The 27,526-nt window shown below is 39.1% G+C and overlaps 12 protein-coding genes across 12 annotated transcripts; 5 read left to right on the top strand and 7 right to left on the bottom strand.

The window, feature by feature from the left end:
• Positions 1 to 400: 400 nt before the first annotated feature.
• Positions 401 to 2,488, top strand: HRK1 (putative serine/threonine protein kinase HRK1; the record flags this gene model as incomplete). Its single annotated transcript, XM_022819723.1, has 1 exon — positions 401 to 2,488. One exon carries the CDS (start codon positions 401 to 403, stop codon positions 2,486 to 2,488), a length of 2,088 nt encoding a protein of 695 aa, XP_022676260.1.
• Positions 2,489 to 2,967: 479 nt separating this feature from the next.
• PNT1 (Pnt1p) lies at positions 2,968 to 4,158 on the bottom strand (the record flags this gene model as incomplete). The annotated part of the gene is made up of 1 exon (XM_022819722.1): positions 2,968 to 4,158. One exon carries the CDS (start codon positions 4,156 to 4,158, stop codon positions 2,968 to 2,970), a length of 1,191 nt encoding a protein of 396 aa, XP_022676259.1.
• A 342-nt stretch (positions 4,159 to 4,500) lies between these two features.
• AIM9 (Aim9p) lies at positions 4,501 to 6,369 on the bottom strand (the record flags this gene model as incomplete). The annotated part of the gene is made up of 1 exon (XM_022819721.1): positions 4,501 to 6,369. One exon carries the CDS (start codon positions 6,367 to 6,369, stop codon positions 4,501 to 4,503), a length of 1,869 nt encoding a protein of 622 aa, XP_022676258.1.
• Positions 6,370 to 7,251: 882 nt separating this feature from the next.
• KLMA_40412 (uncharacterized protein) lies at positions 7,252 to 7,929 on the bottom strand (the record flags this gene model as incomplete). The annotated part of the gene is made up of 1 exon (XM_022819720.1): positions 7,252 to 7,929. One exon carries the CDS (start codon positions 7,927 to 7,929, stop codon positions 7,252 to 7,254), a length of 678 nt encoding a protein of 225 aa, XP_022676257.1.
• A 924-nt stretch (positions 7,930 to 8,853) lies between these two features.
• HOP1 (Hop1p) lies at positions 8,854 to 10,596 on the top strand (the record flags this gene model as incomplete). Its single annotated transcript, XM_022819719.1, has 1 exon — positions 8,854 to 10,596. One exon carries the CDS (start codon positions 8,854 to 8,856, stop codon positions 10,594 to 10,596), a length of 1,743 nt encoding a protein of 580 aa, XP_022676256.1.
• A 263-nt stretch (positions 10,597 to 10,859) lies between these two features.
• Positions 10,860 to 12,386, top strand: ICP55 (aminopeptidase; the record flags this gene model as incomplete). The annotated part of the gene is made up of 1 exon (XM_022819717.1): positions 10,860 to 12,386. One exon carries the CDS (start codon positions 10,860 to 10,862, stop codon positions 12,384 to 12,386), a length of 1,527 nt encoding a protein of 508 aa, XP_022676255.1.
• Positions 12,387 to 12,464: 78 nt separating this feature from the next.
• Positions 12,465 to 13,631, bottom strand: PCI8 (Pci8p; the record flags this gene model as incomplete). The annotated part of the gene is made up of 1 exon (XM_022819716.1): positions 12,465 to 13,631. One exon carries the CDS (start codon positions 13,629 to 13,631, stop codon positions 12,465 to 12,467), a length of 1,167 nt encoding a protein of 388 aa, XP_022676254.1.
• Positions 13,632 to 13,974: 343 nt separating this feature from the next.
• MRX1 (Mrx1p) lies at positions 13,975 to 15,918 on the top strand (the record flags this gene model as incomplete). Its single annotated transcript, XM_022819715.1, has 1 exon — positions 13,975 to 15,918. The coding sequence occupies one exon, from the start codon at positions 13,975 to 13,977 to the stop codon at positions 15,916 to 15,918; it is 1,944 nt and encodes a 647-aa protein (XP_022676253.1).
• A 262-nt stretch (positions 15,919 to 16,180) lies between these two features.
• On the bottom strand, positions 16,181 to 16,966 carry MAM33 (Mam33p; the record flags this gene model as incomplete). Its single annotated transcript, XM_022819714.1, has 1 exon — positions 16,181 to 16,966. One exon carries the CDS (start codon positions 16,964 to 16,966, stop codon positions 16,181 to 16,183), a length of 786 nt encoding a protein of 261 aa, XP_022676252.1.
• A 1,868-nt stretch (positions 16,967 to 18,834) lies between these two features.
• PTP3 (tyrosine protein phosphatase PTP3) lies at positions 18,835 to 21,981 on the top strand (the record flags this gene model as incomplete). The annotated part of the gene is made up of 1 exon (XM_022819713.1): positions 18,835 to 21,981. The coding sequence occupies one exon, from the start codon at positions 18,835 to 18,837 to the stop codon at positions 21,979 to 21,981; it is 3,147 nt and encodes a 1,048-aa protein (XP_022676251.1).
• Positions 21,982 to 23,231: 1,250 nt separating this feature from the next.
• RPS24A (40S ribosomal protein eS24) lies at positions 23,232 to 24,176 on the bottom strand (the record flags this gene model as incomplete). The annotated part of the gene is made up of 2 exons (XM_022819712.1): positions 23,232 to 23,636; positions 24,174 to 24,176. The coding sequence occupies 2 exons, from the start codon at positions 24,174 to 24,176 to the stop codon at positions 23,232 to 23,234; spliced, it is 408 nt and encodes a 135-aa protein (XP_022676250.1).
• A 1,079-nt stretch (positions 24,177 to 25,255) lies between these two features.
• Positions 25,256 to 26,800, bottom strand: ALD5 (aldehyde dehydrogenase (NAD(P)(+)) ALD5; the record flags this gene model as incomplete). The annotated part of the gene is made up of 1 exon (XM_022819711.1): positions 25,256 to 26,800. The coding sequence occupies one exon, from the start codon at positions 26,798 to 26,800 to the stop codon at positions 25,256 to 25,258; it is 1,545 nt and encodes a 514-aa protein (XP_022676249.1).
• Between the last annotated feature and the right edge of the window lie 726 nt (positions 26,801 to 27,526).

The raw sequence follows: 27,526 nt of genomic DNA, 5'->3' as shown, positions 1-27,526 counted from the left end.
GTATTAGATTTTCCAATATTTTTGGGCTAGGCTACTTTTTGACTAATTTCATTGTCCGAGCGATTTAGCAGAAGAGTATAATTTTTGCTTTGATTTGATATATTTCTACTCCATTTACACACGTTGTATCTTGGATATTTGCAGAGTCTTTGAGCATTAGTGTGTCAGTATCGATATCAATATTAATATACCCCCAGGATTATTAATATTAATATCAATACAATATTCTTCTTATATTACTTTACTACCTTTTTTATTCGGATTCACTAAGGAAAGAGTGTCCTGTTGTCGATGCTAGTTATTGCACAAGCAGATCACCGTTTTTAGAGCGAATATTATTATTATTACATTCATCATTTCCACTCTTTGCTAAGTTGTGACAGTACCCCTTTGAAATACAATGCCATCGTTGCTAGGGTTAAGTTTCCACAAAAAGAAGACGAACTCGTCTTCGCAGCTGAGCTTGTCGCTCGAAAAAGAGGACTCCGGTAAGAGCGATCACCAGTCGCATGGACACGGGCATTCCTACAGGAATGCTCACGGCCATCCGGAAACTACCGCCGTAACCGCTGCCGGCCCTGTGCAGACAAACTCGCATGTCTCGCAGCTGCTTCATCACCACAGCCAATCGAGCCACAGCCGTAACAGCAGCAGTAATAACCTTAATAACTTTTTCCACAACATCAGCACGAATAATAACCACCATAATAACAACGTTAATGGCACTTTTGCCCCTAATAGCAGTAATAATAATACTAATAATAATAACAACTATAATGATAACATTATCAGTAATTTCACTAATAATACCGCACACCACCACCACCATGATCCTCACCAGCAGTCGCAACAGCATAAACTAACTAGATTCTTCAGACCAAGCATGAAAAAGAAATTATCCTCGGGAAGCGGCATGTCCAGTACCAAATTGTCGGAGTTGATGTCCATCGAACAACAGAACCTTGACCATCACAGTCACACAATGAGTGCTATACCGCCAAGTACCGATTCGACTCTCTCGCTATCAAACAAAACTAATATATACCACGATGACTCGATATTGGCGCAGAAGTACGGTAAACTAGGTAAAGTTTTGGGTTCTGGTGCAGGTGGTTCCGTCAAAGTGTTGGTGAGACCATCAGATGGCGCTATGTTTGCCGTGAAGGAATTCCGTGCAAGAAAACCAAACGAACCAGTCAGAGACTACGCAAGAAAATGTACCTCGGAGTTCTGCGTCGGTTCCATGCTCCATCATCCAAACATAATCGAAACACTAGATATCTTTTCGGACGCTAAACAGACGCAGTATTACCAGGTCATGGAGTATTGCCCAGTAGACTTCTTCGCAGTTGTCATGTCTGGAGAAATGTCTCGTGGTGAAATTAATTGCTGTTTCAGGCAGTTGGTCGAAGCAGTAAACTACCTACACTCTAAGGGATACGCCCATAGAGACTTGAAGCTAGATAACTGTGTTATGACAAAAGACGGGATCCTTAAATTGATAGATTTCGGTTCCGCTTTCGTTTATAGATACAACTTTGAAAATGATACGAAGCTTGCGCATGGTATTGTCGGTAGCGATCCATATTTGGCTCCAGAAGTGCTATCGGGTCGTTCGGGTGGATATGATGCACCTAAGGTAGATATATGGTCATTGGGTATCATCTTTTGCTGTATGATGCTAAAACGGTTCCCATGGAAAGTTCCAAAGGACTCGGATGTCAACTTTAGTCTATATTGCATGCCTGACGACATGGAACACGATTACGAGAAATCTGCAAGAGAGCATGAAGCCTTGATGAAAGCAAAGAAGGAAGAGCGTCAAAGAAACAAGGTTGCCAAGGGTCAAGGATCTTCTTCTGCTACCACAGAAGAAAAAGACAGTCCAAAAGCTGCTGCTGCTGAAAACACGGAACAAGAGAACAATGAGCACTCTTCTACTCCTGCTGGCTCAAGTGAACAACATCAGCAAGCCACTCAAAAAGATGATCAAAATGATCAAAAGCAGGACCAAAACCAAAACCAGAATCAGAATCAGAATCAGAATCAGAATCAGAACGATGACCATGACCAGGACCAGAACCGTGAAGAGCCAAAGCAAGAAAAATCTAGTCCTCCTCCTGCTGCCTCTGCTTCTGATCATCACCAAGAGCAACAACAGCAACAACAGCAAGGAGAAGTCCTTGATCCAAAGAAAGATCCAACTTCATCTGAATACCAAGTTCCTCAAAGAAAACAAAAGAAGGTTATTCATGGACCTTATAGGCTCTTGAGGTTATTACCACATGCCTCAAGACCTATTTTGGCTAAAATTTTAACTGTCGATCCAAATAAAAGAGCTACGATGGAAGATATTTATAAAGATGCTTGGTTCTCCGGTATCTCCTACTGTACTCTTGATAACAAGAGAAATGTGATAAGAGGTACAGGCCATTCTCACACCATCGTGACGGAAGAAAATGCTCATTTGGAAAAGTATAAGGTATAACTAATATTATACCTGGTTTTATTCGGACCTTCCTCTTCCTATATCCTTTTTGGTTCTTTCTCTTTTAGTTTGCTTTAAGCTTTCGTTTACAATCAAATATCACTCTCTGTTATTATGAAGCCTTAACAAGTCAAACGAGCATTATAATTACTGATGTATGATCACAAAAAACAAAGCAAAAGATTAGAAAAATACCAATAACGCCTTACGTTCTATTTCATACACTTTTCACTTCTTTTTCATTCTCATTTTGTCATTTTAACATATAATACTATAAAATCTTTTTCAATTACATATATATCATCAAACAGCTTTTTCTGGTGTTACTCCAAGGTGTTCGTAAAATAAGTCATAAGAATTACTTGAAGAATTGCTTGCCGCAATTTTGGCGTTTTTTGAGCCATCTCATTAACTTCCTATGTTCGGCACTGATATTTACAAGGTTTCTCTAAGTATTGCGTATTTATGGTAAATTGTCATTATGCTTCGAGATTATCCAAAACATCGGCAGTCAATAATCTATTGGATCCCCTATAGTTGAAGGTAGCCATATTATCAACACCCCATTTTTCAGCAAGTAGCTGACCATTAATATCATGGGCAGATAAAGTGCAATCGTATTTAAAAGCGAGATATATTAATAACCTTAACTTCAATACTTCTTGACCTCTCATATCTTGAACCATTTTGTTAAGATCTTCGTCCGATGTGTAGAGTTGTCGTCTAAAGACAGCGTCGACAATTTCCTTATCACTGATTACTGTAGCCACTTCGTTTTCGCTCTTCAAGAATTCTCGAAGCAATAACCAATCGTCGATTATAGTTTTGTGGTTGACCTCCACAAGGGAAAGTAAAGGTATTCTGTATTCGTTTGTTATCCTGTATAATCTCATTTTCCACGCCGGTACAATGCACTGGGACACCAAATATTCAGATAGCATCTTTTTATCCACTTCATATGGAGAGATATATTTCTTGTTGATATCAAAGTCTTGTGTAGGCCTTTTATTTCTCGATGCTGTGATTTTTTTGTACAATCCTGGTGTTAAACAATTCCATGGGGCTAAATGTGGGAAGAGGTAACACAATAAAGGCGTTAATTCTTCAAATACGAGTAATGTAAGCGCAAATTTTGGAATCTTCCAAAACTCTGCTCTGCGAAGCCATTGAAGATATTCTCTCCTACTGATGGCTAATTCATTCATCTTATTCTTCTTCAATATTCTACTCTCAGTTTCTTTGAACTCTATGAGCTTAATAAGTTCCTTAGGAGTATATTTGAATGATTTCGTTTCAAAATACGTTGACCATGTAAATTTTAATCCGCTTCTATAAGTGCTTAGAAGAAACTTTCCCACTCTAATCCATTTCACTAGTGGTTTTCTCCAATTTCCTATAGAATTATCATTTTTGATAGATTCAGCAATTGTTTGAATTGGCATACAAGTTATGGGTAGTGTTCCATTTGAATTAATTTCATTTGAGGTTGTTTCGTCGGTGTGTGGCTTTATTAATATCTTCTTATTCTGATTCAACTGATGCAACTTATTCAACAGCGTATTATTCTTTAATGAATTTCTCCAGCCATCTTTCGAAGTGATATCGATCGGAATTACTCGAGAGTTGTATGCCCTCTTCGTTATAAGAGTCGCTCGATTAGCTGAAAGCATTCTAATGCCCAGTATTTGTCGCTAGTTCAGTGGATTTGTTTCAAAGCCTTTTTGTTTGCTCAAAAAGTTGATCTTCTTTTAACTTTCTCAAAGAACATCTCTAGTTTTACGAATATCAAATACTTCATCTCTAATAATTTCAACAAGAAGAAAAACATACAATCGTAATGAAGACGAACAAATGTTTCAAATTTAAAGTCACTTGGACGAAAACCTTCTAGGGTTTTTGTACAATGGATATATTTTCTGTTAATAATGGAATGTTTGTAATATAGATTCATAAATACTTTACATACAAGATAATGAATAATATACGATTAGATTTCATGATATTATTGGTATTTAAGCATCTGGAGCCTTGGCGATGCCATAGTCACCACTCTTGTCCTTCACAAGAACACCGCTTTGTACCAAACTATCGAACATATCTTGAGGCATCCACCCTTGAGTGGCGGCGAAAGGTTCAGAAATTAATTTTTCGTGATAGGCATTTAAAGCTTCTGTATGTTTCTTGACATCTTCTTCGGAATAAGCAAGTGGATATTCATCAGCATTAACCAACTTGTTTTTCGCAAAAATTGGCCAAACTTCGGCTAGTTGCATCAATGACTCTTCAACAAGAAGGTATTCCTGGTCAGCCTTTCTTTCGATAGCAGTAACATAAGGACTTCTTAAAACCTTAATAGGAGGAGCCACGGAAGAGATCAATTCAGGTAGATTTTCATTCAGAGCAAATTCCCAAAGGTATTGGTTACGGGTACGCTTGTACATAAATTCGTATTTGGCCTTTTCATTCTCTGGTAAGTCTTTGTAACCTTCAATATCTCTCTCCAAATCATAAATCTTTGGACCGTCGTAAGCAACAAATTGAGGGCTATTTTGTAGAATGTATGGCTTAATACAAGCACCTTCAAAATCTAATAAGTATGGAACGTTGTCGCCTTCTTTGATAAGAACATTCATTGGATCTAAATCTGGATGGTATAAGCGAGGTTTTAAGAGGTTTTTCATTTTTGGAATTGAAGTTGTTTCTGTGTTAATGAGAGATGGTGCTATTTTAGCTAGATTGTCAAAAGTTTTGATTTGCTCCTTTAGAATTCCTTCCTCGATAACTTCTGGAGAAGCTTGTGCTTGAACAAGGGCCAATCTTGCACGAGCATTTTCGGCCTCAATTTGGCCAGTACATTTCACAATATCTAATGGTGAGGTGATACTCCATGGGCCTAAGAACTGTTTACGATCTTTGAAGTTCAAAGCGGATTTTTTTCTCCATAAGCATCTCTCAACACTTGGACCAATTCTCCATCTATCCTTAAGATCATTGTTTGTTTCATTTTCGTACGCAGGAGAATTAGAATCTTTACAGTCCTTTGCAAAGTACAAACTTCCGAACGCAGTAAATTCGACTTCAGCAAGCTTAGCTTGGAATTTGGAGAGTGGTTGAATGACAGCGTTTAACTTGACCTTATGAGACTCGCCATCTTCAGCGTCACTTTCCAATGGAGTCCAGTCTCTCATGAGCAACTTACCTTCGATGTACTCTTCCAAAATGAAAGGTTGCCTAACAGGATTTAAAGCATTGACACCAAAACTGTACACCTTTGGAACTTTTAGGCCTAACTTCAATGCGGCAAAGTCCATAGTAGCGACTTCACTTTTCAATCTGTAAGCTAGAGTATTTTCGTCATCTAATGCATAAGGAATTCTTAGAACAAATGACTTACCAGCATTGGTATCGACCTTATAAATTCTATGATGTTTACCCTCGTGAATACTGGCCATTGACAAGATTCTAACCTTTTCATTTGGATTTACAGTTCCTATTTCTTTAACAGTCACATTGTGTGGAAGAGACACAGTCAAATTTGGAAGATAACTAGGAGGTGGGATGCTATCTTTTGTCAATGTTTTCGCATTGTCAATAGATTGCTTGTAAAGTTCATCAAGAACACTGTTCAAGCCTTCGAGTGAAAATCTGGTAACTCTCTTCTCTTTTTCTTGCTTATCATTCTTCAACCATGAACCCCACGAATATTGGAAAAACGCATCTCTTTGAGGATCATTCTCATCGGATAGCTTAGTGAAAACTTCATCTGCCTTATCCGAAATAGAACGAGTGAATACTCGGTTCATTCTTGACGAGTTGATAACGAATGGTGTCTTAGATACTTTTGACACATTTCTGAGATACTTAGACCCTACCCTAAGCATTTTGAAGTTTCAATGGGTTGCCTATTATTTGGTGTTACTCTTTCAGCGAGTTTGACAGTAAATCAATGTCTAGGACAAGATAACCATACTCTTGATGTCGATGTTAAAGGCTTTTAGAGTAGCTTCTGTGAAATACACATTTTCGTTAGAGTTAGTGTCCGGGTAATGTGTAATATTGTTGTTTCTATAAAGGCAGCAGTAGAGAGTCGGCTCAGTAATAAAGCTGACAAACTCAGGATATATATTGGATGGGAAACATTTCCAGGGTGACAAGACATGTTTATTTCATTTAATTTACTATTAGTGTATATAGTGTCTTATAGAGAAAGCTGGGAATTGATATGCCTCCTTTCAATTATAATGTTCTTTATTGGCGGCGACAAAGTCATTTTTAATTTTGAAAACATGAATGAGAATTAAGATGTTAGTAACAGTTAAACGTGTAATTTAGGTTTAAAAATCTGGGGAAACATACCCGGAACTATTTTGGACAGTTAAAACCATTGAAACAGACCAAATGAAACAATTGATTGATCTACGAAACTCAAAAACTATAGAAACTAGAAAAACAAATATACTAGAGGTAAAATACAGAATAATATGAAATGAAAATTAGGGACATGACATGACATTACATGACGTTGAAAGAAACATAGGAAAGGCCAATCCGATCCAACCAAGTAAATGTGTAAATAGTTAAAAGAAAAAAAGGAAAAAAATAAGGATTGCCAACCTATAACAAATTTGGAGTGCCCTCCCCAAGCTGCTAAAAACATTTTTTTTAGATTATTGTTTGATTTTGAAGTGCTGATATTAATAATATCAACCATAATATTACTGGTTATTACCGATACCGTTATTAGTGTTATTAATTGCATCCTATTAGTCATTATCACTATCGACAGCTACCAGAACTGAGGGGATGCTCTTCATATCATGTAGATAAGACATATCGTCACCCATCGTGCTCAAGTTACTATCAAGTTCGCTGTTAGCCCTAGGGGTCAGCGTGGTATTAAAACTATCCAACAAATGTTCTTCAAGTTCTCTAGGCTGCTGCTGATACTGCCTTGAATAAAGCGGGGAGTCACGAGATGAGCTCTCGATTGAGTTAGAATCCTGCCTACTGTCATTAATAGTAGTTCTTGATAAGGTGTCTGTACTCAAAAGCTTGATCCTATCCCGAAGGCTCATTGGTGGACCTATTGGTGAATCCACATCCTCTAGACCATTTTTCTTTGGCTTCCAATGACTCTGTGACATCGAATTTAAAATATTAAGGGAATACTGGGGAATTCCGTATCTTTGTACCCGCCTTCCTTCAACACCGTCTTTTGTAGCTGTCATCGATAAACCTGAGGTTACACTTGATCTTGAAAGTGGCCTAGAGATCGTTGCAGATAAGGGCTCGTTGTCCCCGTCCTGATCCCCAGCTTCGCTACTATCCATCATATCTGTTTCATAAATAGCTTTCATCGAAGAGTTGTCCATGCTCTGGTCATTCAGAGAGATACTGGAATATATATCTCTCGATCCATGAGACGACAATGATTCTGGCATATCTGTTATCAATCGAAGTTCGTAAATCCAAGTCCAAATTCAAACTTGTTTCAAAAAACACAGATAACGATACTTTTACTTTTGTTCTTCAAATGTACACCGTAGTGATAACTAATATGTTGACAATATTCTTTTTATCACCTTTGTTCATAAAATAGAGGGTGAAACTACTGAACTCTTTTCAAAAGTGTCATACACCGCAGATGTGTTCTAAAACGTGTATTTCGAAATGCAGTTTCCTTTTGGTCTTTTTCCCTTAGAAATAACCATCACTAGCTAAAAAATAAATAAATAAACGGAATATAGCATGCCTGGCAACATACCGTTTGAGTAACTAGTTACAGTAAAAAAAATAAAAACCAAGAAAAAAAAAAATACAGGCTGCCATTGAGAAGAATTGGTCTTGACCACACGAGTTGCTATCCAATGTTACAATGATTACTGGGAGTCCAGTGCGGTGTCACTCCATTGTGGTTCAAATTGTTGTTTGAAAGAAAGAGATATGCAGTCTGGGGTATTGGAAGGTAACCTACAGCGACGTGCAGTATTGAGGAATGGAGAATAAAACAAGGACTGCTTACTCATACCCACAGATATGGCCGTAGATGCTTTAGTCACGTGCGATGACTCTTTCATTTCGTCCACTTCTTCTGATTTTCTTTTTTTTTTAAAAAAATAACTTTTCGGCCGAAAGCTTACTAACACGCATATGATTTACGTCCGGATTTGGAGCATGGCGGCTAAAGTACCATCATCGGTTTTCCGAAAATCAAGAAGAAAAAGATTATAAAAGAAAACAAATTATTCAGCGGCTAGAGATATGCTACCCTTAAAGAAACAACTTCTGTAGTAAGGGAAACAGAGGAGTAAAGTCTACGTATTAAGGAATCCCCTAGACATAATCAATATTACCCAAGGAACAATATGTCAACAATTCAGAAGGTTAGACAGCGTGAAGAAGTGGCTATAAAAAATGCCATTTCACAGGATCAATCCCAAAAACTAGTGCAAACAATGATAACAATGTGTTTTGGCTGCCTAGCGTTCCTTAGAGGGTTGTTTCCGGATGATAACTTTGTGGACCAGAAGTTCGTGCCAGAGAAATGTAATAAAGACTATGACAAATTTAGCGCTTCCAGCATTCGTATCAAGACTTTGGTCAGAGATAAGAGCGAAGAAGCCGATTTGTTTTTAGACTGGCTGGAAAATGGGGTGTTCCAATCTTTGAAAAAGGGCTACCTAAAGGCAATTTCTCTAGGCATTTTCATTGACGAGAATAATCCAAATGACCTAATCGAGACGTATCTTTTTTCGTTCAAATATTCTCAGGATTCTATCTCAATAAGCATTAACGATCAAACAGACACTATTTCCTTGTTGGATTCGAGGAAAATGGTCCAGCAATTGATGAGGAGATTTATTATTATAACGCAATCGCTTGATCCCTTACCTGAAAAACGTTTTTTAACAATGAGACTAATGTTCAATGAAAATGCCCCTTCCGAATACCAGCCAAAACTGTTCAAAGATGCCACAAAGGAACCTCCAACTTTGATCACATTGCCAAAAGGTAACGAGTTGGAAACCTTTTCTGTGGGATCCTTGAACACATCAGTACATAAAGTTGGCCTTAAGGTGCTTTCTTTAGCCGACAACGCTATCCAACAGCAATTAACTACAGGACCCACCACTCAACTTGACCCCTTCGATATGTTAGAAGAGAACATCGAACTTCCCCAAGAGACTCCTGAAAATAGTCAAATGACAATGCAAAGTCAAACTACTAAAATGCTTCAAAACTATTTGAAATCGTCACCAGCGAAATGTCAACCAACACAGGCTATGCAGTCTGAAGAAAAAACCACTGTAACCGAAGCAGTGACCAAGCAAAGGCAGCTCAGATGCATGAGTTGTAAGAAATTCTTACTCGCGATTTGTTACGGAAACGAATCTAGACGTTTCATTCCTGAATGCGTAGAATGTTTAACTGATGGTAAACTTGATACAAACTCAAGAAACTTCCAAAGGTTTATGACCACAAGAAAAATATATAGATACATGGCAAAAAAACCAGACTTCCCACATTCTTTTTCCGACCTGGTTTCAGTTATTAGTGGACCTTCAGCATCAGCTTCAGACAAATCTATCGTGAGCGACTCACTTTCTGTTCTCTTAATGGATGAAGTTTTCTTGGTAGAAGAAGACGTCAGAGTCAGCTACTCTGGAACGCAGTTGAGATCATCAGGATTCATTGAGGTAGATACAGATGAGATTGTCTCACCGAGTGGTCCACTTAAAAGGGGTAAGTATGCATGGACTTTCATGCTACACTCCGCAAAAGCACATTCTTTCTATACGGAACATTACGCTAAAACAGAGGCACAACTCCAACAGCTCTTAAAAGAGTGTTCTGACACCTTTCAGAAAATGAGAGAAACATTGGTTAATAACGAAAGTAGTAATTCTTTGGCCCTCCATAAATTGAATATCAACGACACTGAGAAGACCAGTCTTGGTAATGACAGTGTTGTCAAAAAAAGGTCGTATAATGACGATATTGATGATGAAACCCAAGGCGAATCCGATTTGGACACTCAGGATAACCAGCACCAGGGAAAAGTAAGAAAGATCAGTGTGTCCAAAAAGACTCTCAAAAGTGCCTGGTAATTCAGCAAAGTCATCTCCAATTTAACGCTCAATATCACGGTCTCTTAGTGACGTTTTTATTCTCTTTTTTTTTTTTTTAGTCCGAAATCGCTACAATTTGAGCATTCCGAAAAAAAATCAAGAGTGATATAAAAGCTAAGTGAGCGAAAAGTAATGTGAGTTAGAGCGGCGCTTTATTTCAAGGAAGTACATGTTTCTTCGTATTCAGAATAATATAATTAATTGCTATAGCATATAACCAACAAGACATAGTTCTACCTTAGATGTTATTCAATCCCAACTTTTTGAGAGTTATCTCAAGAAGAAATTTCGGGACGAAACCTGAATTAAAACAGTTTGTTAATAGGCAAAGACTGCCGATAAATTGCGGACAACCTATTCACGAAACTAGGCCATATCTTTTGAAACAAGGAGAATTGACCCCCGGAATTACAGCTTTAGAATATTTTAAGAGAAGAGTGAAACTTGCAAGCAAACTTGTCCCGAGATCATGTGCTATCATTGCCGGCTCCCAAATGAAATATGCATCGGGTCCCGTTTTTTATCCATTTCAACAGAACAATGATCTCTTTTACCTTACCGGTTGGAATGAACCAGATTCCGTAATGATTTTAGAAAAACCGGATAATGATCCTGAAAACGTTGTTTTGCATATGATAGTACCTCCAAAGGATTCATTTGCTGAAAAATGGGAAGGTTTCCGTACAGGAGTGGAGGGAGCTCAAGAAATATTCAATGCAGACGAGGCAACAAGTAATGAAAATTTAGAAAAATACGTCGATAAGATTATCAAAAGATGCGACAATATCTACTTTGATACCAACAATACGGCAAAAAACTCTGGTGCTTTTTTCAGTGAATTCTTTTCATTGAAGAATGAATCACAGAAGCAAAATACAATCCTTAACATGATAAAAAACACTAGCGGCGTAAAGAATTTAATGCCCTTGAAAAAGATAATTGCCAATTTAAGAAGCATTAAATCCCCTGCTGAACTACGTGTCATGAGAAGGGCTGGTCAAATTTCAGGTAGAGCTTATAATCAAGCATATGCCAAAAGATTTCGCAACGAAAGAACATTAGGTGCTTTCCTTGAATACAAATTTATTGAAGGTGGCTGTGACCGTTCAGCTTACGTTCCAGTAATCGGTACTGGAGAAAATGCATTGTGTATTCACTACACTAGAAATGATGATGTTATGTTTGACGATGAAATGGTCCTAGTTGATGCATCAGGTGCTATTGGAGGATATTGTTCTGATATATCAAGAACATGGCCTGTCTCCGGAAAGTTTACCGACGCCCAACGTGACTTGTATGAAGTAGTCTTAACAGTTCAAAGAAAATGTATCGAACTATGTTGTGCTCATAATGTCATATCTTTACATCAAATTCATGAGAAGAGTTTGCAGTTCTTTAAAGAAGAATTGAAGAATATTGGCTTAAGCAGCTTAAGCACCTGGGATATAAATGAAATATATCCCCATTACATTGGTCATAATCTAGGTCTAGACGTGCATGATGTTCCTGAAATATCCAGACACCAACCACTGCAAGAAAACCAGGTTATAACTATTGAACCAGGTTTATACATTCCTGACGATCCAAAATATCCGGCATATTTCAGAAATATTGGTATCAGAATTGAAGATGATATTGCCATTGGTATGGACACCTACACAAACTTGACCATGGAAGCTGTGAAGGAGATTGCAGATCTTGAAAATATCATGCAAAATGGTATTTCAACTAAGATAGAGCATGATGTTGTCAGTCCACTTGATTTTTGATGTAAATGTATACGGAATGGATAATGTAATGACTTGTACATAGTACTTACTTAAGAAGAATAAATTAAGGTATTTAATCTAGCCGAAACTATCCGTGTTATCATTAGACATTTCGCTATCGCTGTTAGCAAATATCTCTTCTTGGTCCATAGGCTTCTCATTAGGGCATTTCGTTTTATGTTGCTGTCGATTTCTTCTCACTGAAAGATTTTCTGCAATCACCAGTTTGAGATTGCTGTTTTGATGTCGTAAGCGCGTAAGTTTCTTATTCAATAGAATATCTTCCTTTATTATATTATGCACCAGAGCATCCCTTGCATCGTATGGCAAAAAGTACACGAACCCGTCCTGAACTCTAAAATTCAAGCAAGCTTCTCTGATTAACTGATTAACCTCTTGGTTTACCACGTCTAAAGGTATTTCAAGCTTTTCTGAAAGGTAGCTTATCTTCAATTTATTTGATATTCTCAAATAGAAAGCATAAATCTTTTGGCGCATGGTACTAGAAACAAGTTCCCATTTTTTACTCAAGAAATAGTTATTGGAACATATGTCATTCATATCGTTGTGCCACCATTTGAAAAAACGTCTGAATTTACTACCAATAATTAAACGCGCCTTTACCATGAGAGTGTTGAATTTTTCATTGAACTGCTCGAGTTCCGCTAGATGAATGAACGTGTCCAAATTGTCTAAGGGGATAGTAATTAACGCACACATTGTCACAATATACAAAATAGTTTCTGTAGTCACAAACACATCATTTGTTGGTAAATTTTCCATTATATCCACCAAATTAGGTATATCTATCAATAGTTGTATGAACCTTTGCAAGCACTGATGAAATTCACCTCTAAGATACCAATTTAATATCAATAGTAATTTACACTCGATAAAGTCCGAAAATTCACTAGAATCAGATGTAATTGCTTGAACGTTGAGTCTGGGTTCGAAGTCTAAAAGAGCCTTGTAATGTGTATTTAGGATATGTATTCTCATTAAAAGCTTAATTTTTTTGTAGAAACCTATGCTGACCATCAAGGGGTCAGTATTAATGAACAATATTGCTTCTGCATATCGATTTTCCAATAATAGGGAATTCAATCTTTGCTCCCAGCCAGGTAACTTTGAAAGCGCCAAGTTGTAATCTTTAGCATCTGAATATCCTCTATAGTTTGGATTTTCAGTTCTGAGATAGCGATCCTGGAGTACAGCTACTGGAAGGTTGAGGCTTCTGGCTGTCATCAGTTTTCCCTTAACATGAATATAGTGTTTATAAGTTTAAAAGAAAGACCGCTGTTACCAATCAACCAACAAAAAAAAAAATCGATCGGCTGGAATCACTTCAGTTCATATGCTAACTTAGTTTGCTTCAAAAGAGTGAATGGTAGAGAAATATGTCTTTTTGTTTGTTATAATTGAGCTTCTTTCAAAATATTAATGAAAGTCATTCGACATACCTTTCTAAGAAGTGAAATTATTTTTGATCTGAATATACTTTTAAAATGTGACATGAAAGCTCATCGCCTCGCTATTAAGCACAAAATCGAGCAAACTAAAGCGGTACAAGGAACTTCGACCACTTAGAATGCACTGTATTAAATCATGTGCTAGAGTGAGACCGTTTTCCCGTTCTTTCCACACTGGCTTTGTGGGCTTAGGCTCTCAACTCAAGCTCAAGCTCAATATTCTTCAACAGAAGGAGAAGCTGGTTAAACAAACGGAGAAGGAGCTCAAGAAGCGCGTAGAAGAGAAACGTTTGAAGGGACTTTCGGCAGGAAAGTATGGTTACTCAAAGCAGAAAGCTAATGATATACTTAAGAAAAAATATCACATTCAAGATGCAGAGAAATTCGCCAAAATAGGTCCACTTTCAGATGCTGACACAAGCCTACTAGCTATTACAAAGGATAAGAGATTAATGTATACTATGTTGGGTATTACAAGACCACAGTTGAAAGATTCTGTGTTGGTTCAAAAGGATGTGCAAAAGTTTTGTAAGAGAGACCAGCTGCAAAAAGCTTTATTTTTAATAAAGTTAGCTGGACCGAATGGTGCAGCGGGAATGAATGCGTTGATGGAACATTATCTTACTGTTGAAAAGGATGGAAAATCTGCCGTTGATTTATATACATGGCGTAAGAAGTGGCAAATTCCACCCAACGAATATACCGAGAGTATTTTATTTCAAGGATTAGCGAAATTACCAGAACCAATATCAGTAAAACTCGCAGAGCGGGTTGTGAAAATCGTGGTAAAGATGATTGAAGATGAGAGGTTAAATAATATTAACTTCAACGCCGCCCTAAGTGCATTATCAAACTGTAACGATACAAGCTATCTCTTCACATGCTTTGATCTAAGACCAAAGGGTATCAAAAAAGATGCCATTACCTATACCCAACTTTTAATTGGATGTTCTAAAATTGAAGATCCAGTTGAAGCTATCCAAAGAGCTGATGCCGTAATGAACATGGCAGACCCAAGATTAATTGACTCTCAAATGTTTTTCCACTATGCCAATGTATGGCACTCAAGAAAAGATATTAGATTTGCAAGATGTGTGTTACCATTGATTGAGACTTTCTATTCATACAATGTAAAAGATACTACTTATAAATACACGGTCCCTGAATTCGTAACATTACCCACCATGGAAAATTGGAGGCTCCAGAGGAAATTGAAGATGTCACCATACACTGCGCATTTGATTTTAGAAAACTGTCTGAAGACTGGCGAATACGAATACGGTATAGCGTTTTTTGAACAATATTGCAAAGATCATTCAGAATCATTAACCAGCAAGAATATTCTTGCCTATATGGAACTAATCATCAAAGCATACCCTTTGGAATGTGGATACAAATGCCGTGAGATGTATCGGAGGTTAGAAGAAAACGGTAGTATGAGAGAACCTCTACACGCCCTACTCAAGACTTACAAAGCATTTGAGAGGCAAGCTTCTAAAAAGATTAACAACTCAGATCCTGAAAAGGCCTCCAATCTAGTTCAATCATGTGTCAGTTTTATCAAAGAAAATGAGAGTTCTGTTTTACGTTCGGAAAAAGGGCAAAATGAAAGCTATATCAAGTGGAAAGCATGGATGTTCTTGTGGAATGTTGTGTCACCTTGCAAGGAAACTCTGCCCTTAGTACAGAAGAAGGCCATAATGGATGAGTTCATTCGAACAATGCTGTATGATAATGCTATGCTTATTAGACATAAAGGCATAACACTAAGCAACATGCGATTTATATACTTAGAAGCGGTACGGTTTGTCAAGATTATTGAAACATCGTTAACTTTGTCGGATGAGCAGCTAAAAAAAGTACAACTAGAACCTGAAGAACAATCAGCTAGTATCGAGAAAAAGAAGTTTTTGTTCAAGAGACATGTTATGCGTTTAAGAAAGAGACTGTTGGAGATTGTTGAGAATTTAGAGAATGGTAAGGATTCTACAGGCAATGAAATCGAAAAGGCATTCAAACAGTACTGTTCATTAATTTTGAGCACGTCGGTAAATGGATTTTGAGTAATCATCCCGGTTAGCATGTAAATAGTATTATAGAGGAATGGGATGCTAGATGTTATTACCATTATTTTCATTTCATATATTGATGTACGGTATTTGTTAATATATTGTAAGTCAGTGTAAATTCATATATATAAGAGAAGAATGGTAATTTATTTACGTAATATAAGATTGAGATTATTCTGCCGTTCCGGTTGAACCTCCCATCATTTATTTTATTTACAAGTCAGGTATATGGTTAGGTTAGGAGTGGTTTTCGCCTTTAATCGAAGAATTTCTTCATGTTGTTCAACCATTGGATATATTCGTTGTTTTCCTTAAACTCGGAGTAGTTTGAGATGAAGGAAACCAATTGGTTGGTGATACCTCTGGATTCCAAGTAGGATTCCAATGATTCTTGTAGGGATTCATCCAAGTTGGAGAATGGAGGGCCGTGGTAACGCAATTCTCTCTTAACTTCTGCTTCGGCAGATTCGTTCAAAGCAGCATCAGCGGATTCGTATGGGGTAACGGAATCGACAAAGAAGTTTCCTTCTTGCATGTTCATCAACAGCTCAAAAGCGACAGCGGTGTTGTCGGCCTTCTTGACGACAACAACATTAACGTTGAAGAAGTTGTCGGCCATAGAATCGAAGTCTTCTTCCATCGATTCTTCGGCTTGGTCCAAAGCGGCTGGGTCCACTGGCAAATTTGCCACTTGAGCCACGTCGAAGAAAACGTTAACAGTTTCAGTGGCTGATTCTCTCTTGATGTGAGCCAAATTGTTGCCCTTGTTTTCGACCGTTTCGAACTTGTAAGTTTCCAAGAAGCTAGCAACTTCTTCAGGCAATTCCTTGATTTGTTGGGAGGTTTCCAGTTCGACTTCGCTGTTCAAGATTTGAACCACTTTAGTGGTGTGTTGGTTGAACGCAACAGCGCGAGAGGAGAAGTAACGAGGGAAGTTGACGAAGGTTGGGCGAGCAACGACATTCTTTGCGATTTGGACAGAGGCTGGACGGGTTGCGACCTTGGAAGCAGTGCGGGAAAGCAAACGCAATGAGAAGGACATCTTTAATACAATGAGGTTTGGTTTTGGTACAGCTTAACTAAGGAGCAAAATGACCCGAGAATGAATCAAAACCAATTAGTTAGACACTGTGTGTTGTCTTAATGTAGATGTAAAGAGATAGAGGTACTAATTGTATATTGATTGTGAAGAGAGAGAGCGATGAGCCAATGCTAGGAACCGAAAAGAAATACCAAGAAAAGAGTAATAAACCTAAAACAATCCTGTGTGGTTTCCTCAGCGGAGGAGGGTAACAAATGGGAACCTCAAACCCAACGACGACGACGGCGACGAACGGATCCGGGCCGGGTAATATGAAAAGAAGACAAAAAAAAACTCACTCATTGGCACGTGAATTCGGCTCCTGGGTTTACCCGATAATACTCGTGTGGCACGACGAGTGAGGTCATGTTGCATCGCATCGCATCGTATACGATCATGCCACGTGATCTGTAATGTTTTCGTCTTTTCACGAGAGACACGGCTATCATCTACGTGCGCATCTCCAAAATAAGAATCAAAAAAAAAATGTTCTCGCCCTGCCCTCTCCACCTCTACTCAAGCAAATATTACTATTCTTGTGCAAAAGTGCCCAGGGTCTGGAACGTCATCCAGAGAGTCCTTACAGTCCTCGGACGGTATGCTACGGACCTGTGTGAGTGTGTACATAATACACAAAAACAAAAGAGCTCTTGGTTAAGAAAAAAATTAAAAAATAAAAACAAAATCGAAAAAAAAACCAAGAAAAGAAAAAAAACACCATTGGGGGCCTCGAATACTTGTAGGCCCGCGCACATAACTGCTGCGGGTTCCTAGTGCTACGCACGTTTCTGTAAAAGAAACTTTCAGCATTTGTGTAGATTATGTTTTGTACTTTTTTTTTTTGATTCCAGCCTATTGACTCTTCTAGGTTCTACGTCATTCTCAATTTGCCTGAACCCAGCAACAAACAGCCAGTCATCACGGATTTCCTGTAGTCTCTTTCTTTTTGTGTTCGTGTTTTTTTGGACCCCAGAAAACGTCGCGTTCCCCCGGGCACAGGCACGCGCCACGCACCCGTTTCGTCGCACAATACTGCACACTGTAATATTCCGAACTGCAAGATGTTATCAGGAATTTTGGTTTTCGAATGACGACACTCAAAAACAGCAGTAGAACCCCAATGTAACTCAGCGCAACTCAGCGCAACTCAGCGCCACAACCAGCCGGGAAACATACTTAGAAGCTAGCTGGTCCTTGACATCCCAAAGTCTTGGACAACGTCTTGTACCACAACTTTACGTTACTTTTGTCTCTCATTTTGTGCGAGTTGCTGGGTCCTTTTTTTTTTTTTTCTTCTTTTTCTTCTTCCTCTTCTTTATCTTTGGTAATGGGTCCAACTGGTCTTTTTTTAGCGATTGATATCGTGGACCCGTTCTTTTGAACAGGAGTGGAAAACACGGCGTCTGGATGTTTTCCGAGAAACCGTAGTCCGAACCTTGTCCATTGTTCCAGACACTCCTGCCACCGCAATGGACTTGGTCCTTGGTCCTTGGTCCGTTTGAACACTTTTCTGTATATACTATGTTGTTTTACATTTACGTTACGCTATAGCTACTTCTTCTTGGGTTCGTTTCAATGGCTTCCTGCACGTTTATCTGTGAATCTGTCACTTATCTTTTCTTTTTTTGCTGCCATCGGATCTGTGAACCATTAAAACAATAGGCAGACAAATACAACATACACACATACACATCCACCCTGTGTAAAAGAAGAGCTCATCTTTTGTTTTACCAATTTCAATAATACCTTTTCAACATAACTTTAGTATACTACCACTAGTACATCAACCACGTTTCTCAGTCGCGCGATCAACTGCCAAGTTCACAGTGATGGAATCGGCAGATTCAATACATCTGGGTGGGCAAATGCACAGTCCCAAGTACATTCAAGAATCTCCCACTTTTTCCAAACCAGTGCCCAAACCGTTTTCCCTGACTATGCCAGCGGTCCTGAAGGAGCGCCAATCGTCAGCTAACAACTCTTTCAACTCTGAAACCTCGTCAGTATTGAGCAGCTCGTCCACTTTGGTGGATGAAAAAATCATGCAACAACAGCACCTCCATTTGCCAGACAAAAGGTACTCGGTAGATGCCATCACCGAAAGCTCGTGTGCATTCCAACCTGTTTCCTCATCACCAACAGTTGCAACTTCTGCTGCCGCTGCTGCTGCTGCTGTTTCGGCCGGCACAGCTGATACGGCTGTGACGACGCCAAAATCAAGCATGGTTTCAACTCCAAATCCACTATCCACCCACAGATCTTCTGCTTCTTGCACATTTGCAAATCCACGTAGAATAGCCATGAAATGCAACAGCTCCCCAGTGATACCGATCATCAGGTCTAAGGAAATGCGGTTCAGAAACCATAAAGATTGCTCGCTCATTTCTTCTGAAGAGTTTCACACCCTCTTTAACAAAATAGACAATGAAAACGAAATACTCATCATATTCGATACAAGACCTTACGTTGACTACGCAAAATCACATATAGCCTCAGCGCTACATTTAAGCCTACCTTCCACTTTGCTCAAAAGAAAAAACTTCAACCTGGAAAGACTCATCGGGAACTTGCCAGCACCAGCAAAGGAAACACTAGCAGAATATTTACTCGGTTCCTCGCCTGATCAAAAATTCAACTCCACTGTTGTCATCTACGATAATGTTCCAAACCAAACAGATACATCCGTCTCGCTCGCTTGCTTCGGTATCTCTTCCAAAATCCTAGATCACGAGTCGCAGAATCACCAAAAACCATCCGTTTACGTTTTAGCAGACGGCTTTGACGAGTTCAATAAACAATTCCCGCAGGACGTCGAAATTGGCCCTGGCGACCTCCTGGACCCTACATGTTCCTCAACTGACTCGATCGACTCGCCTCAGCCGCTGTCGGCAACCTCTCCAGTGCAGCCGCATACAAAACTGTTTGGCAGGTCCCAGTCTCATTCGGCTTCTCCTCTGCATCAACCACCACAATTGACTAGCTCAAGAACTTTCTCGGGCTCGCCAGTATCGGCGTCTTCCCCACTTTCTTCGTTATTCGGATTCACTTTACCAACGAACTTATCCAATCAACAACAGCCCACGTTCAAACTATCACAAATAGAGCAGGATATCTCCGATTTGGATAGTTACGTAAAGGCGGTTGAAATCAACGAACGCTCCCAAAGAAACTCATTCCTCGAATCAGAAAGGACTCTCCGCTCGTTCAAATTCCCCACTACGGACTCGTCGTCAGCCAACACTACTACTGACAATGGGGATTCCAGGTCAATAAACTCTCCTCCTCCAAAAAGACTTTTTGATACCCATTCCCATAAAAAATCACTATCTCCTTCGAGCTCTGTGGATCTTACCAGCAGTGCTTATGACACTTCCAAATTAACATTCCAAGTAAAGTTTGACAGCCTATTTAACAAGTTTGACTCAACAGAAATATCTAAGGTTATACCGCCTTGGTTTTGCAAACTAATGACTACACCAAAACTACAATTTATTTCGAAATTCCAAAGGCTCGAGATGCTCGAGAGGAAAAGATTGCACCGGCTACTTGGCTCTTTTTCCTCTGCTACTCTGCTAAATGGAAATGGTAGTTCTTCTTCTATATCTTCCTCCACGATGTCTCACGCTAATCAGACCTCCTGTGAAGAGGATGATGATTCTGATGAGAATTTGCAAAGTATTACCATCTCTTCAGGTGTCGAATTCGGAACCAAAAACCGTTATAAAGATATATTCCCATATGAACACACTAGGGTCAAGCTTTCACATTACAATCTAAATTCTGGTAAATACGGAAATTCGCCAGGACATTCCCCAACTAACTCCCACGATGGAAGTAGCTCCGATGTACCTCAAAAGAATCAAGAGGAAGAACAAGAGGATATTTGGAACACGTATATTAATGCCAATTACCTAGTAAACCCTTACGATGAAATTAAGAAAACTACAGCAGAGCCTTCACCATTCAAATCCGTTCGTTATATTGCCACACAGGCCCCCTTAAAGGATACAATCTCAGATTTCTACACTTGTATCCTAAATAATAATGTTCCTTTAATATTAACATTAACGGACGAGTATGAAAATGGTGTTGAAAAATGTTGCAAATTCTGGGCTGATGGAACTTATGATGGGATTAAGGTTGAATTGTTGGACGAGTATAGTACTCTACAATGTGGAAAACCAGTTGGAAAGGAAATGAATCCCGAGGAAGATATGTTCGCCTCAAAATTCTTGAAGCACTTGAATCTAAACCAAGATTCCCATAAGTCATCTAATTCTGATATTATAATCCGCAGAATTCAACTTACTTACAATAATGGAGAGAGCAAATTCCAGCTATTACAACTTCAGATTAGAGATTGGCCAGATTTAGGAACATTACTCAAACCTAATGAAATTTTACAGCTCATTAACTTGAAGAACTTTATTATAGATAAATTATTTGTTCAAGAGGTCTTCAATCCTGATTACATCACAACAGTTCTTGTTCACTGTTCTGCAGGATGTGGCAGAACAGGAACTTTGTGTGCTGTTGACTCTGTTTTATCGAACTTAGCGAAGTTTAAAGACAACGATTCAATGGATCTATCAGGGAACCTATCTGGCTCTATTACTCCTGAAGTATCTCCAACCACCTCTAAATGTTCGCCATTGTCTAGTAACAAAACTTCCAATAATATCCAGTGCAATAATCACAGCATTGCGTCTAATAAACTTAACTTTAACTCGGTATTTGACCCAATCGCTACAACTGTCAATCAATTCAGAAGACAACGTATATCAATGGTTCAGAATATTAACCAGTACCTTTTCATCTACGATTGCTTGTTATTTTATTTCACCTTAAACCTAGAGACCTCTATGGTTGGTGGTAAAAGGGTTAGCAATTGGAATCGCATGACAAAGGAAAACTCCAAGCTGGATATATTGAGCTCTTTTATTGAGGACAAAGTAAACGAATCTAGAACTTTCTAATGAAAAACACAATTCACACCCTTCGGAAATTGGTGTGACGTTGACAAAGTTTTGTTGTAATGAATTCCATTCAATTCTTTAACTATTTTTTTGCTTGTCTTTGACATTGTGAAAAGATATTAGGTCATCCTTTAGATAGCTATTTTTTGTAATGAAAAACTATACCATAATTATGGTATATAATAACAAAATAATAATCATCAGTAATCTTTAATATCCATGTATTATCACTACAGCTTCTACTAATCCTATTGCTATTGTATATGTAATTATCCTAGAATAACTTCATATATTATTACTAAAATATTGATACCAATTAACGGAACTAAAATTAATGTAAGTATTGAACGATAAAATAAAATCATTCAAGAAAGATGTTAGTAAACATGAACGGTGATCATAAAGACGTCTCATAAGGTGTTGAGTGCAGTGTAGCACAAATAACCCATCCGATGGGACTTCAGCTAAAAACATATGAACATACTTCTCAAAAGTGTTTGCACAGCAGTAATTAATTGCACAAGTTTAGATTTCGTAGTATTCTCTTGCTGTCCAAAGACAGCTTGGTTTGATTGTCTTCCAAGCCCGACTGATTGTTTTTATTAGTTAGTATTATTGAATTTTATTCTTTTATTTGTTCACTTAAGCTAGCGTTCAACCATGCTTAAAACATACTTCGACTTAGGAACCTTTCTTCACTTAAAACAGCAATTGAGTTGATAAGAAGTAGCACAACGTAAAATAATCTTCCAAGACCAAACATGTTTATTGTCTAGGTCAAATCTAATATGAATGCAACTATGGCGGTTCGCAATCTTATCCGTATTCTTTGATGGTGCTTTGCTTATTCGTTGTTATTGCCCAAGTATCTAAAATCGATCCCATATTCTCTTTTTTCATTTAATCTTATTATTTACTTTACATTACGCGGAATGGCATTCACTACGTGGAATGAGGAGGGTAGACACACAAAGCCTGGAAAAACAGCCGCCAGGCATTCGTGCTTGCTAACATCACTGGGCATCAATGGAAACAAATTATATTGTATTTGTGGTTTTTTTACATATATAGAAATACATATAAAGAGATTTTGAGAAGTAATAGAACGACAAATTCCAGCAGCACGACGATTGATGCTAATATAGAGTTAAATTTAAATGAACGACATTAACAAACCAAAAAATATAAAAAAATTAAAGTAATGCAACTTGTAATATTGGTTATGAGAGTGTTGTGTGTGTTCATTAAATTTAATCAGCGTTACGTCTGGCAGCCTTCTTGGCCAAGGACTTACCGGTACCGAAGACCTTCTTACCTCTGTTCTTTCTTTGCTTTCTTTGTTGTCTGGAAGCCTTTTCGACCTTTTCAGCCAAACCGTATCTGACTAATCTGTAAGCTGGTTCGAACTTCTTGGCGTCAGCAACAGAGTTGTAGACCAAACCGAAACCAACGGACTTACCACCACCGAATTGGGTTCTGAAACCGAAGACGGAAACAGCGTCCTTTTCAGCCTTGTAGACTTCAGCCAACTTTTCACGCAATTCATCCTTGGAAACGTTAGCTCTGTTTGGGTGCAAGACGTCAATGACAAATTGCTTTCTAGCCAACAATGGGTTGGAGATAACCTTTCTGGTACGGATAGTAATAGCGTCAGACTGTTAAAACATTTTTTGTAAAATGATAATGTTAGTAAATTTATGAATTTCTCAGGTGTGCGTACTACACCGTGCAAATTGAGTTGGAGTTTTCATTACTTTTCCTTCATTTCATATTGTGGAACAATCGTATTGGTAACTTCTCATTGTACAATTTCTTCCGTATTCACGAAAAACCGATTAATGGTGTATTCATTAGTCAGATATGATATGATACACACACCTCATGATTGTGTTTGCTTTATTTGATCGCCTAGTGGTCTTCCATTCTAATATTATCAACTTTTATCATTCCATCGTAGTCATAAACTCTAACCCACATATACGTAGTTTGTCTGTTTAACATATGTCGAAACATGTCACATAACGCAGATCATCTTTGCTGGTACTCTTTTACACTCGAGTTTATATTCATATTGGTACAAGATTCTTTCCAGTCAATCTTCATTGGTTCCTTGTTAAATTCATCTGTCTTGAAAACTCCATTCTTTCGCACATAATACGCAATTAATGTTCATGTAGTGCCCTCTCACATACCATTCTGTTGTTATACTTCTGTTTACAGCTTCTTTCCGACGTATTCAACTTAAAACCTATTATTATGTTTAAGCACTAACGTTCAATTATATGGTATGAAGTCCATTTGTGAGCTTTTCCATATGTTTTGAAAAATCGTTGATGTTCAGAAACCATGAAAAGTTAGAAGGAACCAGTCGAGGTTCGGGAAGGAGAAGCTCGCACTGGAAGCACGGTAGAGTCTATCCTAGGCTCAGCTGGAAACAACAGTACTAGGCCAGACCTGGCTGCGCTAGGCTAGGCTAGGCAAGGAATGTGACGCCTACCTGCCCCGTTGGTAGCCGAGCACTGTAGTGGGAATGGGATGGAACCAGTGGCGTTTGGAGGGGGCTACTAGCATTGGTGCTATTGGGTGATTGGAACCGGTAACCAATCCGGGAGTCGCTGCTGGGCAGAGGGGGCAAGTGGTAGGTGGGAAGCCGCACTAGATTCTGGGTGGCTAGAGACTAACCCTGGACAGTCGGCTCAGCAGCCTTCGTTTTCTTTCAAGCCACAGTAATTACCGTAAATAGAGTTTTTACTGTAATGGAACTTTTTCACGTATTTTCTTTATTTTTTGAAAAAGTATTCTCATGGTGCACGGGTGTTGCACTGGCCAGTCCTGGGATAAGTGTGTACTGGAAAGTATTTTGATGATGCAAGTAACCTAGTGACGAATGACAGGTAAATAGTGTCAACATGCAAACGAATGTCTTGGTAACCGTATTATGATGATGTACTACAAATTCTCTTTAATATAATGAACACTGAAGTGAAAAAGAAGTAATTATGCTATGAATTGCATTGCGTACTCTTAGTACCTATATGTATACTTATGTATATAGTATATCTTGTATTTATTTAGTATTGTTATTCCGAATATTTGTAATGTACTCGACTAGTTTACAGGCACTCTTTACTCGCAAACCATTGTATCTTAACATATTATGAATCAATAGTAGGGAGAAAAGATATTCCGATTATCCGTTCACGTAATAGTTGCTTGTGCTATTTTTTTTTTTTAAGAAAGGTATGTGTTGATGTTTTGGTTTGTCCAGGTTCACTTAGTAGTTTGGGTGGTCAATGGCCATTCTCACAGCTTTTGTTTGTGTGTAGTTGTCCAAAGCTTCAGCACCCATTTCTCTACCAATACCAGATTGACCGAAACCACCGAATGGGACGTTTTGGTGGAAGTTGTTGTAAGTGTTAATCCAAATGGTACCGGCTTTAATTCTGTTAGAAACATCGATAGCCTTGTTCACATCCTTGGTGTGAATACCAGCGGCTAGACCATATTGGGAGTCGTTGGCCTTGGCAACGACTTCGTCAACGGTTGTGAACTTGGAAACAGTAACGACAGGACCAAAGATTTCATCCTTAACAATTTGCATATCTTCAGCGACGTCAGCAAAGATGGTTGGCTTAACGAAGTAACCCTTGTTACCGATTCTTTCACCACCAGTGACGACACGAGCACCTTCAGATAGACCAATGTCAACGTAGGATAAGATCTTGTCAATTTGCATTTGGGAGGTTTGAGCACCTTGGAAAACGCCTTCTTCGAATGGGTTACCAACCTTCAAGGATTCAGCGTATTGCTTGAACTTCTCTAGGACTTCTTCATAAACAGTGTCTTGAACGTAGATTCTGGAACCAGCGCAGCACACTTCACCGGAGTTGTAGAAGATACCGAAAGCAATGTTCTTGATGGCCTTGTCCAAGTCAGCGTCTGCGAAAACGATATTTGGAGACTTACCACCAAGTTCTAGAGTGACCTTCTTGACAGAGTCGGCACAAGTCTTCATAATGTGACGACCAGTGGCGGTAGAACCGGTGAAGGCGACCTTCTTGATATCAGGGTGGGTACAGATTCTTTCACCAACGATTTTACCGAAACCTGGGATGATGTTAACAACACCCTTTGGAACACCAGCTTGTTGGACCAATTGACATGCATACAAAGCGGATAATGGAGTGGCTTCAGCTGGCTTCAAGACGGTAGTGTTACCGGTAGCCAAGGCTGGACCAATCTTCCAGGACCACATCAACAATGGGAAGTTCCAAGGGATGATTTGACCACACACACCCAATGGTTCTCTCTTGGAGTAGGAGAAGTGGTCGGCACCGGTATCGATGACCTTACCGTAGATCTTGTCCGCCCAGCCTGCGCAAGATCTTAGGTACTTGGCGACTAACGCCACATCACCACGTGAGCAGAAAAGGGACTTACCGTTGTCCAAGGACTCAATAGCAGCCAAGGTTTCGGCATGCTCGTCGACCAAATCGGCCAACTTAAGTAGACACTTGGCTCTTTCCTCTGGCTCAGCAGTGGACCAGCCGTTGTCAAATGCCTTCTTAGCGGCAGCAACGGCAATGTCAACGTCGTCCTCACGTGCTTCGTAAATGTGTGTAATTTCTTCCTCGGTAGATGGGTTCAAAACTTCAAAAGTCTTGTGCTGTCTGGATGGAACAAACTCACCGTTGATGAACAAACCGGTTGGTTGTTCGTATGTGGTACCATTTGGCAATTGAACGGAAACTTTCAATGGCAATTGAGAGTATAGTCTGATGAACCGCCTTACAGTGTTAATTTGAGTACGAGCTAGCATTGCGAATAGTCTTGGATGCTTGATGATGCTCTTTGCAGAAATGAATATACATAATACATATATATTATAGGTCTAATACAGTCTAATGTTTTCCCTGAATTGGAAGGCACCCCAAGGCTCTTATATATATATGCTTTTCTTGAGTTGTTGTTTTTGTATTACTAAACCTATTGTGGTTGAACCTAGTGAGATCCGCCCCTCCCTTACTTACTTACTTACCCCTTTGAAAGCGAACGAGTGGGTCCTGGGGGGGCAGGCTTCCCTGCCCCTCATTTAGCAAAGAAAGGGAACTTGTATTCGATGCAATGCACAAGGAAAAAGTTCTTCGATTTTATGGTAGAAACGGTTGAAAACACGTAAGTGCGAGGGCAACTCTAAGCTCTTGCCTACGAGGCCCCATCTCTGTGCGTATGTGCGCGTACGTAATGGACTAGAGAAAGAGGTTATGTGTGCTCTACTCTGGGGCCTCCCCCCAAACAGGTAAAGGTGCAGATCAATGGTGAGGGGCATGGGAATACGGCAGACCGGACATTGGTAGAAAGACGCGCGCACTCGGTCGGTAACCTAGAACCGTGGAACAAAAGCTCAAAAGAAACTCATCTCAACCCTTTCCCTCGCTCTTCTGGAAACAGGAATGGACAAGGCTGAACAAGACAGACTGGGTTACACTCGACAAGAGGTTACGCGTGGGGCAAGCTCGAAGTTGGCTTTGTAAGAGTGTGTCTG

The sequence above is a fragment of the Kluyveromyces marxianus genome, chromosome 4 (assembly GCF_001417885.1).
Source record: "Kluyveromyces marxianus DMKU3-1042 DNA, complete genome, chromosome 4".
NCBI lineage: Eukaryota > Fungi > Ascomycota > Saccharomycetes > Saccharomycetales > Saccharomycetaceae > Kluyveromyces > Kluyveromyces marxianus.
The sequence above is the reverse complement of the archived record's forward strand: the minus strand, read 5'-3'. Positions and strand labels throughout refer to the sequence as shown.